General features: G+C 38.3%; 3 protein-coding genes across 3 annotated transcripts; 2 read left to right on the forward strand and 1 right to left on the reverse strand.

The window, feature by feature from the left end:
- Nucleotides 1–9: 9 nt before the first annotated feature.
- Nucleotides 10–3,853, reverse strand: LOC135582544 (GTP-binding nuclear protein Ran1B-like). Its single transcript, XM_065145700.1, has 8 exons — nucleotides 3,714–3,853; nucleotides 3,556–3,625; nucleotides 2,899–2,955; nucleotides 2,695–2,812; nucleotides 1,390–1,479; nucleotides 1,116–1,295; nucleotides 953–1,030; nucleotides 10–313 (listed from the first exon to the last, which is right to left on the reverse strand). Exons 1-8 carry the CDS (start codon nucleotides 3,714–3,716, stop codon nucleotides 244–246), a joined length of 666 nt encoding a protein of 221 aa, XP_065001772.1. The 5' UTR covers nucleotides 3,717–3,853; the 3' UTR covers nucleotides 10–243.
- A 794-nt stretch (nucleotides 3,854–4,647) lies between these two features.
- LOC103980404 (uncharacterized) lies at nucleotides 4,648–9,823 on the forward strand. The gene is made up of 7 exons (XM_065146302.1): nucleotides 4,648–4,805; nucleotides 4,894–5,072; nucleotides 6,898–6,983; nucleotides 7,792–7,938; nucleotides 8,426–8,549; nucleotides 9,115–9,401; nucleotides 9,493–9,823. Exons 1-7 carry the CDS (start codon nucleotides 4,672–4,674, stop codon nucleotides 9,583–9,585), a joined length of 1,050 nt encoding a protein of 349 aa, XP_065002374.1. The 5' UTR covers nucleotides 4,648–4,671; the 3' UTR covers nucleotides 9,586–9,823.
- Nucleotides 9,824–11,410: 1,587 nt separating this feature from the next.
- Nucleotides 11,411–12,779, forward strand: LOC103980403 (probable 2-oxoglutarate-dependent dioxygenase AOP1). The gene is made up of 3 exons (XM_009396802.3): nucleotides 11,411–11,793; nucleotides 11,871–12,207; nucleotides 12,316–12,779. The coding sequence occupies exons 1-3, from the start codon at nucleotides 11,429–11,431 to the stop codon at nucleotides 12,592–12,594; spliced, it is 981 nt and encodes a 326-aa protein (XP_009395077.3). The 5' UTR covers nucleotides 11,411–11,428; the 3' UTR covers nucleotides 12,595–12,779.
- Nucleotides 12,780–13,059: the final 280 nt, after the last annotated feature.

Raw genomic sequence — 13,059 nt, forward strand, 5'->3', positions numbered from 1 at the left:
CTCCAAACGAAAGCAAAGGAAACAGGTTGCTCGCAGCAACACAGAACAACACCATCACCACCACCCCCAAAAAAACCCAATGCAGAACCAGCCTTACAGAACAACTCCCGATATTTTCTTATCAACATCAACAGAGAAAAATGATGCAACTAACCCGCTAAGTAGATAAAAGCATCAATTCCAGCGCAAGACCCATCGACAGATTCCATTAGCTGCACTGCACATAGACTTGAGTAGAAAGTTCTAATCAAATACATCATCGTCGTCGTCAGGAAGAGGTTGGGCAGCAGCTGCAGCCAGTTCAGCTTCATGCCTGAAAAACCAAAGATAGGCAGGCAGGCACAATTAGATCAACTATATGTAATGTTATTCGTTTAAAATTAATCTCTCATGGATACGGTGAGATTTTTGAATTTGCAATGAACATAAAACACAACAAATTGGCTTTAAAAAAAAAAATTCAGGATGACATTTTTCTCACTATAGCTCACAACAACTAATTGTCATATAAAGAACTAACAAGATCAATAAATGGGCACAAAAGGGGACACGACAGCTCGTTCCTCATATACAACAATAAGGTTCTTCTTACTATATATATAAAATACAAGAATAAACAACGAATTAAAAGTTTTTAGGCAATTAGAACATGAAATTTTAATTCATTATAACCAGTAAAAGGTCTAAAAGAGCCCTCTAATGCATCTCTTTATCAATCAAAAGTTCAACATTTAATTCGTTGATATTCAAAACAAAAATATATCCAGTTTTTTATTAACTTTTCAAAAACATAGAGTGAATGATATCCAGAAGGTAACAAAATCTGAGAAGCATCTAATATAAATATTGAAAGGGCTTTGACATCATAAATTGTGAACAAAGAGCTTTTGAAACCATATGGTGGAAAATGATACATGTTTCAAATTAGTGAACAGGGCTTTAAATCACTTACTGTTGCTGTGCAGCCAGGTCAATCTGGACTTCAGGAGGTGCAAGAGCCGGTGATTCAACAAAGTGAAGATTTGGGTCCCTAACATGAAAATTGTCAACAATTTGATGTCATTCAGATAATTTCTATATGATTCTACGACCAAAATGACACTTATTTTCCTTACCCTGCAAGTTTTCTAGCAAGGTAAAGGAAAGGCTTCTCAAAGTTGTAATTGCTCTTTGCAGAAATCTCATAGTATTGGAGGTTCTTCTTCCTGTGGAATGTAACTTGCTTAGCTTTGACCTGCCTGTTCTTCACATCGACCTTGTTACCACAAAGGACGATCGGAATATTCTCACAAACCCTGGTTTCAATACAAAAAGGATAATTAGACTTTTTTTATGTCCACGAGGAGGACAACTTGTACAAATTATGTTACAACCAGCTTGTCAAATAACCTGCAAAGATCCCGGTGCCATGTTGGAACATTTTTGTAAGTCAACCTGGCAGTGACATCGAACATGATAATCGCACATTGACCATGGATACTGTGAACAAAAGATAGCAAGTTAATAACAATAGATATCTTTGCATGAATATTAACTGTAATAGATCACCAATGTGACTCATCACGTTGGTGGCTACACAAAGAAAAACTGTGTATCCCCCAGAAACAATAATGAAGATAAGATCTTTAGTTGAAAAGGTTCAATTAGCAATGTTGCTACAACACAGGAACCAGAGAAAATAATTTGAACAAGGACATCATCTTTCCTAATCCAACAATTTCTCATAACCATAATTCACCAGTCAAACTCATTAATGTATTGCCACAATAAATAATCTGCACCATCTGATTGGTCACACTCTAGGCTGTATTAGAACATGATTCATCCCATCTGTTCTACCCATGATTGTAAAAATAATGATCAATTATTGAGACGATCAGAACAGTGAAGTGATCAAAATGCTTCTACTAATCTGACAACATGCAAATAAATAAACAATAAACAAGACCATGTGCAGCCTTTAGACAAGAATATAAAGGTTCAGCATAGGCACTATGAATATGACAAACATTTTGAGGTCTGAGCATCAAAGGAAGAAAGAACCTAAAGACTTCTGTCAGATATGTAAACAAAATTTTGTTTCATTTGAGAAATCAATTGAACAAATATATTCTCAAAAATAAAAGTCAGTTTCTTTTTGTAAATTTGCTTAATTAGAAGAGTACCATTTAAATAGTTGCAACCTTAGTTAGCCTTCTGGCCACGAAAAGATATTCCTCTCATTCCTGACCTCTTTTATGCACCTAGTCACAGTCAAAGCAACTTATATAACTAATTATTCTCTATTGTCTTGTGGCACATTTTCACTTATCTTCAATATTCTAAAACAATGCATTGACTCCACTATCTCACAAGTAGTCAAGAAAGAAGTTATGTAACAGAGCCATTTGTAATAAATTAAGCTTCTATAAAACAATTTCTAACTGCCTAATGAACCTGAATTGCGTACATGATATGACAATATACACATAATGCCTAATGCAAGAGTCTATAACAATTACTGAATTTAACATCTTATGTTGTAATCCAGCATCCCATGTAAGCTTAGAGAAAATAAACCATGAGACCCTGGTGTTATGTCCATACTCTAAAAAGTACCAAAACACCAATTAACAGCTGTATTACAGCAAGTCAAACAATAAATCCATGCCTAAAACACTGTGATCAAAATAGAAAGAAAGGACAAAAAGGTACTAGTATCCATCCCGAAGACCACCAAATTTCTCTTGACCAGCCGTATCCCAGCAATAGAACCGGATCTTCCCACAGTTTGTGAAGAAATCCAAAGGATGGACCTCAACACCAATAGTAGCTGAAAAATAAAATCCATGATATTTCAATACATATTGAGCAAATGGAAAGTAAAACACATGTATGAAACTTGACATTGACACTTACGTTCGTACTTCTTCTCGAATTCACCAGTAAGGTGCCTCTTCACAAACGTAGTTTTTCCTATACCATAAGTACAAAAGCAGATGAGTAAGTGGCTAGGAATGCATGAAAGAACTATATTCTTGCTTTTCTTTTCTTTTCTTTTCTCAAAAGAATAAGAAAGATGCAAAATTTAAGAGCCCCGTTGGACCGCAACAAAAATAAATAAATAAAAAAGGTCTCAGACGTTTAGGGAAAATGAAGGTTCTGATCAAGAAACGGACTCATATTGAGGAACGGAGCTACCAAGGCCAGTGTATTTTCCCGGACAACAATACCAACCACGATTGCTATCGATGAAGGCCGAAACACGATACATGGGATGACAGAACCACCAATAAGCAAACTGTCGGGTGAAGTGACAGCATGAACCAGAAATGAGATCGACACAGAAGACACCAATGGAGAAACGTAAGATTAAGTAGCAATCATCAAATGCAATACAGAAATCTGGATCCTCCAGAAGATTTTGATCGCAGTAGCAATCTATCGGAAACCCCAAAAACATCAGGAATTCGTGTGCGAGAACGATCAAACAAGATCTCCACTAAGAAAGATCCCGATCGAATCAACACGACCATCATCCCAAGACTAAAAAATTGATATAGATATGGATCTTACCAGTCCCTCCATCGCCGACGAGAACGAGCTTGAAGCTCGGGTAATCGACGGTTTGCTGATTCGGCAACGCCTGCAGACAGTATCAGATGCGATCATATAAGAGGAAAAAAAAACCCCTGAATCGCTTCCGCAATGAGAAGATGAAGCAGATCAGATACCATATCATCCGATCACTTCCGCAAGGGGGAGAGAGGAGAGGAGCGATCGCAGGCGGAAGAGAAGGGAGAGAGCGGGGCGTATATATGGCGATCGAAAGGGAACCCTAAAATGTACAGTCTATCTCTCTCTCTCTCTTTTCTCGCACTCTGTTCCCGCACGCTCCTCAGCTTCATTTGAACGCGACTCTCCCAGCCGTTGGATCTCTTGATCATCGCTCATCGCCGTGATAGACAAATATCCGAGCTCAGTGACATGCGTTGATCGCGCTCTCCGCGAAATTTTCACATTGGTGCATATATATCCTAAAAAGATTTAAAGATAACATACGTGTCATCTAAATTTCTGGTATAAAATATACCTTATAATTATTAAAATCTTCGAAAATAATCCAAATTAACTACTTTTAATTCTACTTTAAAATAAAAAATACTTTTAACTATATTATATTATATTATATTATATTATATTTAATATGAATAAAAATATAAAAATCTAAGATTCTCTTAATAATTTGGTATAAGGATAAAATTTTAAATTAATATGAGAATATTTGTCTTTGTTTGGATCTCATTAAGTGGTTGTCATGTCATAAAAATGACAAAAAATCAATCAATAGACATGTCATCACGTTAGTAAAATTAAAATAATAAATATTTTTTAAAAAATATTTTATATTATATGAAATATTTTTTTATTTGTAAACGAAGGATCAACAACTATAAAGAGAGAATTCGAATATGATTTTTTAAATGTTTCTTTTAATATTCTTTTTACCCCTTCAATATTTATCTCGACATAATGACTTCAAAATTTGGAGGTTTAAATACGTACGTAATCAATGAGGCGTTAGAGATGAATACGTGAGACACGTTAACGACGCGCGGCCATGCCGAAGTCATCCCGTGGGCCGTGCTACTGCAACTCGATCCGAAGGCACGTGACTGACACGTGCGTTGAATGACCTTTTTCCTGAGGACGACTTGGAACCCGTCGACCTCGCCCGGTGATTTCTTCATATCATCCTACGGCCGATTCCAAGGTCGCTTGAGGTTCTGCACCTGTTGCTCGTCGGTTTGTTGCTCCTCCCGGAGGTGCGATGACCCGGAAGACCCTCGCTTTACGGAATTTATGGTCATTTTTAGTGCAATTTGATGATGATACTTGCTATTTCTTTTTTAGGGCTGAGTTGCAGATGGATCTGGACGAAGAGAAGAACCCGAACGATTCCGATCCCCTTATCTCGAGACAGACCGAATCTTCTCGGTCGCCGGATGGTTTGGACGAGATCAAGGACGACGAGGCGGATGCTAATTCATCTGCGTGCTGCCGCATCTGCCTCGAGAGCGATACCTTCCCAGGTGATCTCATCTTAGCGATTGAACTTTTCTTGCCGTTTTGTTTGCGGAGCTTTCTCGTCAATCTTTCCTTTCTTGTAAATTCATGCTACATTTAGTGTGATATTGTTCTGTTATCGAGAGATGCATCTACAAGCTTTCAAACTAATTATGGTTAGTCCATGGAGATAAACAAAATCCTCAGGGTTTTCCAAATGCAAATTAAGGCCATCAAGTGAATTATACCTTTCATCTCTTTTCCTTTTCATGGAATTTCATGTTGAAAAATATTACCATTCTTATGACTCATCACAGTATAACTACTGTGGTGACTTAACTATAGGAGTTCCAAACAAGAATGGAACCCATGCTCAGCTAAGAGTAACATAGCACAACTGAGTTATTCTTAAAGATTCTCCATGATATCATTCGATGCGATATAAGAAATTAAATGCTGAGAGAGCAGAAATGGTTTATTGTACATTAAATTCATGCTCGGATGTCATGTTAATGTTGGGCCTTTTTAATTTCTTCATATTACCTATAACCTAATAATTTAATTGTGAAAAACACTCTATCCAATGACCTATCTGATCATTTGGATCAACAAGTTATACTTTTTAACCTGCCCCATATTTGTGGGCTCAGTTTTACAGAAAAATTGACATGGAGAATTTTTATGATGGACTCACTAACAGGCCAAGACCTTGATACTGCTGTCAAGTTCTAAAAATAGCCTCTGTTTGCAGCTGAGATGACTATCAGTAGGATTATATTAATCATGTTACATTAGTATATAATAACTTCTAAGAAATGCAATTGATAGTGGGATTGATTTTATGTTCTTGATTATGACTCAATGGAGAGAAGGTTGTATGCTGGCCTTAGATAGCAACTATATGTTGCTGTTACCTCGTGTAAGTTTTATCTGAATTAGACTTGTGATTGTGACTTAGATGAAAATATATGACGGGCTTGGTTAACAACTATGTGTTTCCACACATAGTCGCCAATGAATGGGTAACATCGCAATGAGCAGGGCAATCAGCCACAGTGGACAAAAATTGGGAACCCTGGGACTGATCAAAATTTGCCAGTGAATGGGTAACAAAATTACTGGCCCTAGAAAAAAAGAAAAATAACTGACCCTAGGAATGTGACTAATGTTCACGACTCTGAGCTTTAGAATAAGAGGAAATATGTCCTGAAAAAGGGTCCTAAAAAACCAGGGATCAGGCGAGATTTCCTTGACAAAATTTACAATTTCCTGTAAATTTACAATTTACACAATGGCTAACAGCTATGTTTTGTTGCTACCTTTGTAGGTATTATCTGACTTAGACTTGTGATTGTAACTAAAGACGAAGACGAAATGAGATTCTAAGTTGTAGTACTTTCAGAAGTTGGTTAGATTATGATGATGATTAGATTGTCAAACAGACAGAATCAAGGACATTTGTAATTGGGAGATCGCCACTCTAACTAGCAACGAATAGTATGTTAGAAATATAACTTAATGTGCTGACATTCTGTCCGTTGTTTTGTAAATTCAAACCTAAGGCTTCGTCTGTTGACTCAAACCTAAGTCTTCATTAAGTTTATGTACACATTTTAATAACATAAGTATGTTTTATACTTATAAATGAACCTAGATAAGCTCAAACCTAAAAGTTTGTGCATATAGCATATTCTGGGCTGTTATTTGTTTTTGTGATAAGCATGTGCCATTTTTGCCATAAGCATGTTTCATCTGCTTGTTAAATGATTTCCTTGCTGGTTGACAGACCTTTGTAAATTGGCAATTTGTATTCATCAGCAAAGGATTACCTTTATTGTTGTTTTATTGTAGGTGATGAGTTGATATCTCCATGCATGTGCAAAGGCACTCAGCAGTTTGTCCACCGGTCATGTCTTGATCATTGGCGTTCAGTGAAGGCAAACTTTATTCCTTATGCTGTTATCACATTTAATAATTTTGTTTATCTACAAATGCAAATTGTCAATGGCATGCCATATCATTTTTATACTTGGTTGTTATTTAAAAACAACGGGCAAATAAATGTGACATCACACCAGATTAGCTACTGTAAGTATTGAGATAGCTTAAACAAACTTGGTTAAACTGTTTTTGTGGGTTTCAGTTTAGTGAAACAGATTGCGGCAGCCCATTAGCTGAACCAAAGGTCTGGTACATTGTGAGTCTTGCCAAGTTTCACTCGGCATATGCTTATGGAAAGCAAACACGAAAAGTGTATCAGCAAATTATTAAAGGAATATGTTCACGGGAAGAATTCTGATATTTAGATGTAGCAACTGAAAATTATACAATCAATCTGGTTTTTGAAAAATTTCAAAGCATTGTGACAATGGGTAAATATATTTGATGATAACAAAACTACCAGCAGCATAACAGTTTCTTGGAGAAGTTTGAGTTCTGAATGCATGTACTGTCTGTTCATAGGGACAAGGTTATTTGAAGTTGGTTTTATTTGCATTCAAGAACTGAGATAGTCCAGTCCTATTATGATTTTGAAGCCTTAGAAGTCGAATTAAGTTTTTTATTTTTTTGAGATTTATTTTTATCATTATCATCCTGGAGAATCATACAAATTCCTTATAGTTTGCAGTCACTCTATATTACTCATTCGCAGATTAATCTTGCCATATAGAGAAAGAAACATTAAACTATTTTCCCTTTCAATTTAGAGGATACATTGTTGATTTTTTTATTTGTTATTTACAGGAAGGATTTGCCTTTTCACACTGCACAACATGTAAGGCTCGGTTCCATCTGCGAGTGGAATTTCTGGAGGACTATTCATGGCGCAAAATAAAGTTCCGGATTTTCGTAGCTAGAGATGTTCTCCTTGTCTTCCTTGCTGTACAAACTGTAAGGGAAAATTTTTTATGCATATATGTCATCCCTGTTGGATTCAAGAATTCACGTTTCTATTTTTGCTTTCCTTTAAATGGCTGAAAAGTTTGACTAAACGTTCTTTTATAGTATGCTTCAGATCCATTTTGTCCTTTTTGTCCTTCATAGAAGTTTTGGCATGCCATATCTTATGCTATATTTTTCTTCAATAAATACGGGAACAGATTACAGTTATGTAATGGTTGTTTCTTGGGTTTTTGATAGTTAATAAATTTAGGTTTTTGTTGATATGTTTCACCTTAATCCTAGAGGATTGCATGTAAAACTTTATCGTTCATCTAACATGATATAGTGGCATTCAAGGAGTATGGACTTTGGTGCTTTAATCATCTCTCGGTCATGGATAGCTAAATGACTGCTCTTTGTGAGTCTTGGTCTAGGTATCTATTGATCAGTTTTCTAGGGTGACAATCCTGTGATTAATCCTCTTGTCAATCTACAGGTCATTGCTACCATTGGTGGTTTTTCATACTTCTTAGACAAAAATGGGAGCTTCAGGAATTCCTTCAGCGATGGTTGGGACCGCATACTGTCGAAGCATCCAATACCCTTCTATTACTGCATAGGTGATTTTAACATGGTTTGGTCTTAGCAATTAGCAGTTCCTGCAAGATATGTTTTGGAATGTTAGGCAGCATGAAATTGTTCTTGTTCATGAAGGGTTTGCACTTAGATCTTTAAAGTTGAAATTGTGTGATAGATTTAAAAGCTTTTGATCTGACCTTGGTATCATGCCCCTGATCATGTGGGGGCTGCTTTAAGTTGCGACAAATGGATCTTCCATCTTGCAAGGGGCAAATTTAGAGATATCATGGGAAGGTACTTTGCATTTTGGAACACTTGGAGTGTCAGGTTGTAGCCAAAGTCTCTCATTTATAGTGTAGACAGATAGCCGCATCACGTATTCTCAAGTATTTGATCTTTGATGTATCTAGTTATACCTTTCTGATCATTCTGTTAAAAAATGGTTTGCCGCCCAAGTGTGCTGAATTGATTTCAACTATTTTGTAGAGTGTCCGTTGACAGATAGTAGGATGCATCCCTGAGATGCTGTTACTAATGCTTATTTCGCAAATGTTTATTTTTTTATACATCATGTTAATTTTAATGACATGCTTTTGGATCTTGCAGGTGTCTTGGCATTCTTTGTGCTTCTTGGGTTTTTTGGGCTTATACTGCACTGCTCATCCTTCAACAGCAATGGTCCCTGCATGACTGGTTGTCGAAACTGCTGCTATGGCTGGGGAATACTGGATTGCTTCCCTGCTTCCATGGAGGCTTGCTTTGCATTGGTGGTCATCTTTGTCATTGTATTTGCTATCCTAGGCATCGCCTACGGCTTCCTGGCAGCTACCATGGCCATCCAAAGGATTTGGCAGAGGCATTATCACATCCTCACAAAGAGGGAGCTCACCAAGGCAAGAATACTGCTCTGCTGTTAATTTTGATGGTGTAATAATCAATTCGGTGTTTCATTTCTTTATTTGAATCCATCGCATCCTGATCCAGGAATATGTGGTAGAGGACCTTCACGGGTGTTATGCGCCACCGAAAATGGATCCCGAGCATGAAGAACGGTTGAGAGTGCTAAAGCTCCTGTAGGTAGCACCATTACTGTGATTCCACTTGTGCTCCAATAAGAAGAACAAGGGTGTGAAATGTGCTGTTAACACTGGAAAACTTCTCTCTCTCTCTCTCTCTTCAACTTTTATGGGCGTGCATGTGGTGTACATGATGATGTTTGGTTGTGCGCATATCCGAGTGTAGTTTTCCTTATATTGCACACATGTATATCTGAACTTGTGACAGGATGGTACGAACGAATTGATCATGTTTCTCACGGTTTTTAGTGGTTTATGGTCTCTGTCTTCGAGCCATAATGGAAGCTCTGCATTCTCCTGGCGTTTGGATCCATCACCCCCTAGTTTACTAAGTGATCATATTTTCACCGTGTCTCATCTTCTGATTCAGATTCTTAATAATCTTTTTTTTAATAATTTTATTTTATTTATTTGAAGGAAACTTGAGTTTTTTTATGGGGGATTGTTGAAACTTAAAAAAGAGAAAAACTTCATTTCTCCTTTTTACTGTTTGGAGACTTTACACGGACAGATAGAGGAACTTTTTCCTCAACTCTTTTACTCTCTCCTCATAATTATTATTAAAAAAAAATAAAGAAGTAATGTTAGTCTAAATTTTTTTACCTGCATTTAGATTTGATAAGTCAAATATATGTTAATATTACTATTCCAACACACTATACTTGAGACCTTATATTCAATTGAGTATCAGAAGAATCTAATTGAGAATTCCCAACATCAATCTTCTACAAATGTTTATATGATATCTGAAAATAATAGTTCTAAAACAACTACTCAGATTCATAATGATCGAGTTGCCCTCAACAGCTTCTCGATATTTTTAAGTCATATTGATTTGCTTGCAACTCGGAATCTTACTAGGTTAGATAGAACGTCCTCCAGTTTTATGACCAACTTTGAGAATAACACCTTATATTATCATAACTTAATTCATATTCAAGATAGTACTAATGACATCAAGAAATTAATTTTTTTTTTTATCTTTATATATTACACTAACTATAATATCTTTCTGGATTTTGCTTGTTATGTTCGAGGATGAAAATTGCCCTCATGTTGGTTGTGTGTTAGGAATCTAGCTAAGAGAATCCTAATTAAGAGGGATATTAATGTAAAATCAATCTAAGTCGACCTCTATTAAAGAGGTGAAGATGTAGGTTAAGGTTAAGAGGTTATTTCTTAGATAAGAATTAGGAGTTGTTAAGGAATAAAAGTCTTGAGTATGAGTATGAATGAGTTGGTTAGAAGTAGAAGTCTTGAGTAGAAGTCTTATTAGTGTATTCCTCATCTTTTTATAAACAATTGATGAATCTTTTCTGTAGTATCTACAAGGGTTCTAATATCGTGATATACTCACTTGGACTCCCTTAGCAATATTACGAGAGATAGGATGAGAAAATTTTAAGTGTTTTTTTTGCGCCTTTGAATGTGTGTCAAATCACACTGTACCACAAGTCGTTTCATCCAACTATGCTCGCAAAATTTGGTGCTCCTTCCACTTTCAATCAAATCCAAATAGATTGGTGCTCTATCCACTTTCAATTAAATACAAATAGATGGAATTATTTGCGTGTTGATGAGGCCCGATAACCCGAAATAATAAGCCGGAGTCTTCTTATCTCAAACAGGTTGGGTTTGATTTCCGGATCCGTACTCGATAACAAATCTAATACTCGAAATGCCAAGCACGAATCGCTATTAATACAAATAAACTTATTGGATCCGAATTCTATACAAAATCCAACCCGATAACACCCTACCGTAGTCGGGTTCGGTATATCTCGATGGAATTAGTAGCAGGAGAGAGAGAGAGAGAGAGAGAGAGAGAGAGAAGAGAGAGAGTCATGCGACGGCATCTCCCTATGATCGATTTCTCCGGTGTCGGCATGGCTTGCGCGGGAACGCCGGCCTGGGACGCCGTTCAGGAGCAGGTGATGCCGGCTCTCCAATTCCACGGCTGCTTCGAGGCCGTGTACAACCGGGTCGCCTCCGAGCTCCGCCTTTCCCTCCTGGAGATCGCCAAGGATCTCTTGTCCCTCCCTCTTCAGACCAAACTCAGGAATGCCTCCGATGTGCCCTACGGCGGCTACCTCGGCCACTTTCCAGGCCTCGCCTACGAGAGCCTCGCCATCAGGGACGCTACCCTTCCCCACGCCATCCCAAACTTCGCCAGCCTCATGTGGCCCAGCGGATCAAACCCCAATTTCTGGTACCGTCTTCTTCTTCTTCTTCCTTCATCGATCGATGTCTCCTGCTGAGCGATGCGATCTCCGACGTGTTGGGTAGCGAGAAGGCGCGGTCGTTCACCAAGCAAGTGGCGGAGTTGGAGGAGATGGTGAGGAGGATGGTGTTGGAGAGCCTGGGCGTGGCGAAGTACGCGGAGGAGCAGATGCAGTCGACGTACTACCTGCTGCGGTTCACGGAGTACGGGGCGGCCGGCGAGTGGGAGGAGGAGAAGAGGAAGCTGGCTCACATGGCGCACCGGGACACGAACATGCTGTCGATCGTGTGCCAGTTGAACGTGGTGGACGGGCTGCAGGTGGAGGCCATGGACGGGGAGTGGCACCTGGCCGCGCCCAGATCGGTCGCTTCCTTCTTCGTCATCGCAGGAGAGGCTTTCCACGTACGGTCAATGATTCCTTGACCTGTTTTGATAATACAAGTTGTCATATTTAAGCTGAAAACATTCTTCTTCTTCATCAACGCACGTATATTAATTACGTTGGAGTAGGCATGGAGTAACGGGAGGGTGTACGCCCCCATGCACGGCGTCGCCATGGACGGCACAGTAGCGAGATACTCCGCCATCCTATTTTCGAGGCCTATAAGCGAGCAAACGATCCAAGCCCCAGCGGAGCTCGTGGACGGTGACCATCCCTCTCTCTTCCGACCTTTCGAGTACGGCGACTTCTTGCACTTCTGCGTCTCTGCGGAGGGCAGAAAGCTAAAGAAGTGCAGACTGAGCGCTTATCGCAGGGAGGAGGACATCACCAAAGAAGATGAAGCATGACGAAGGGCGCATAAACTTGCTTGCGATTTGGCTGCTGAAAGTATTAGAATTATACCATACGTGTTGGTTTCCAGGTCTGCCTTAGATTTAAATTGGGGGAGTCCCGTTGCTGTAGGGAGGAGAAATATGTTCTGGATCTCAGAAAGCCTGTTAGTGGGCAGTAATCTAATGTGTTTCAAAACCAATATCTACGTTTTCTTTTTAATCTTTTAGGTCAAAAACATTTAAAAGCAATATATGAAGTAACAGCCATATGAGTTATCAGCAATTATTTTGAATTGCATCAGAGCAAGATTCAAGAACACCATCTGATTTCCCGAAACTTTAAACAGATATAAGATGTTTTGATGCACATTTTTCTGAAGAAGAAACAAATTTCAGTGCCATGTATTATATCACACGTGAGATTTGAAATTATGATAAGAGCAATGCTTTCCAAAAGAAAAGTCTTGACTTTGTGACCGT

This window comes from Musa acuminata, chromosome BXJ3-4 (genome assembly GCF_036884655.1).
Source record: "Musa acuminata AAA Group cultivar baxijiao chromosome BXJ3-4, Cavendish_Baxijiao_AAA, whole genome shotgun sequence".
NCBI lineage: Eukaryota > Viridiplantae > Streptophyta > Magnoliopsida > Zingiberales > Musaceae > Musa > Musa acuminata.

Bases quoted from the DNA above. Each gene is read 5' to 3' on its own strand.
- LOC135582544 (XM_065145700.1), bottom strand. The intron at 2,956-3,555 runs GTAAGATCCATA...CTTATGGTATAG, and splicing joins CGTCGGCGATGGAGGGACTG to GAAAAACTACGTTTGTGAAG. The intron at 1,031-1,115 runs GTAAGGAAAATA...TTTTCATGTTAG, and splicing joins CTTGCTAGAAAACTTGCAGG to GGACCCAAATCTTCACTTTG.
- LOC103980404 (XM_065146302.1), top strand. From the start codon at position 4,672: ATGACCTTTTTCCTGAGGACGACTTGGAACCCGTCGACCTCGCCCGGT. The intron at 5,073-6,897 runs GTGATCTCATCT...GTTTTATTGTAG, and splicing joins CGAGAGCGATACCTTCCCAG to GTGATGAGTTGATATCTCCA. The intron at 9,402-9,492 runs GCAAGAATACTG...ATCCTGATCCAG, and splicing joins CAAAGAGGGAGCTCACCAAG to GAATATGTGGTAGAGGACCT.
- LOC103980403 (XM_009396802.3), top strand. From the start codon at position 11,429: ATGCGACGGCATCTCCCTATGATCGATTTCTCCGGTGTCGGCATGGCT. The intron at 11,794-11,870 runs GTACCGTCTTCT...CGTGTTGGGTAG, and splicing joins GGATCAAACCCCAATTTCTG to CGAGAAGGCGCGGTCGTTCA. The intron at 12,208-12,315 runs GTACGGTCAATG...ACGTTGGAGTAG, and splicing joins TCGCAGGAGAGGCTTTCCAC to GCATGGAGTAACGGGAGGGT.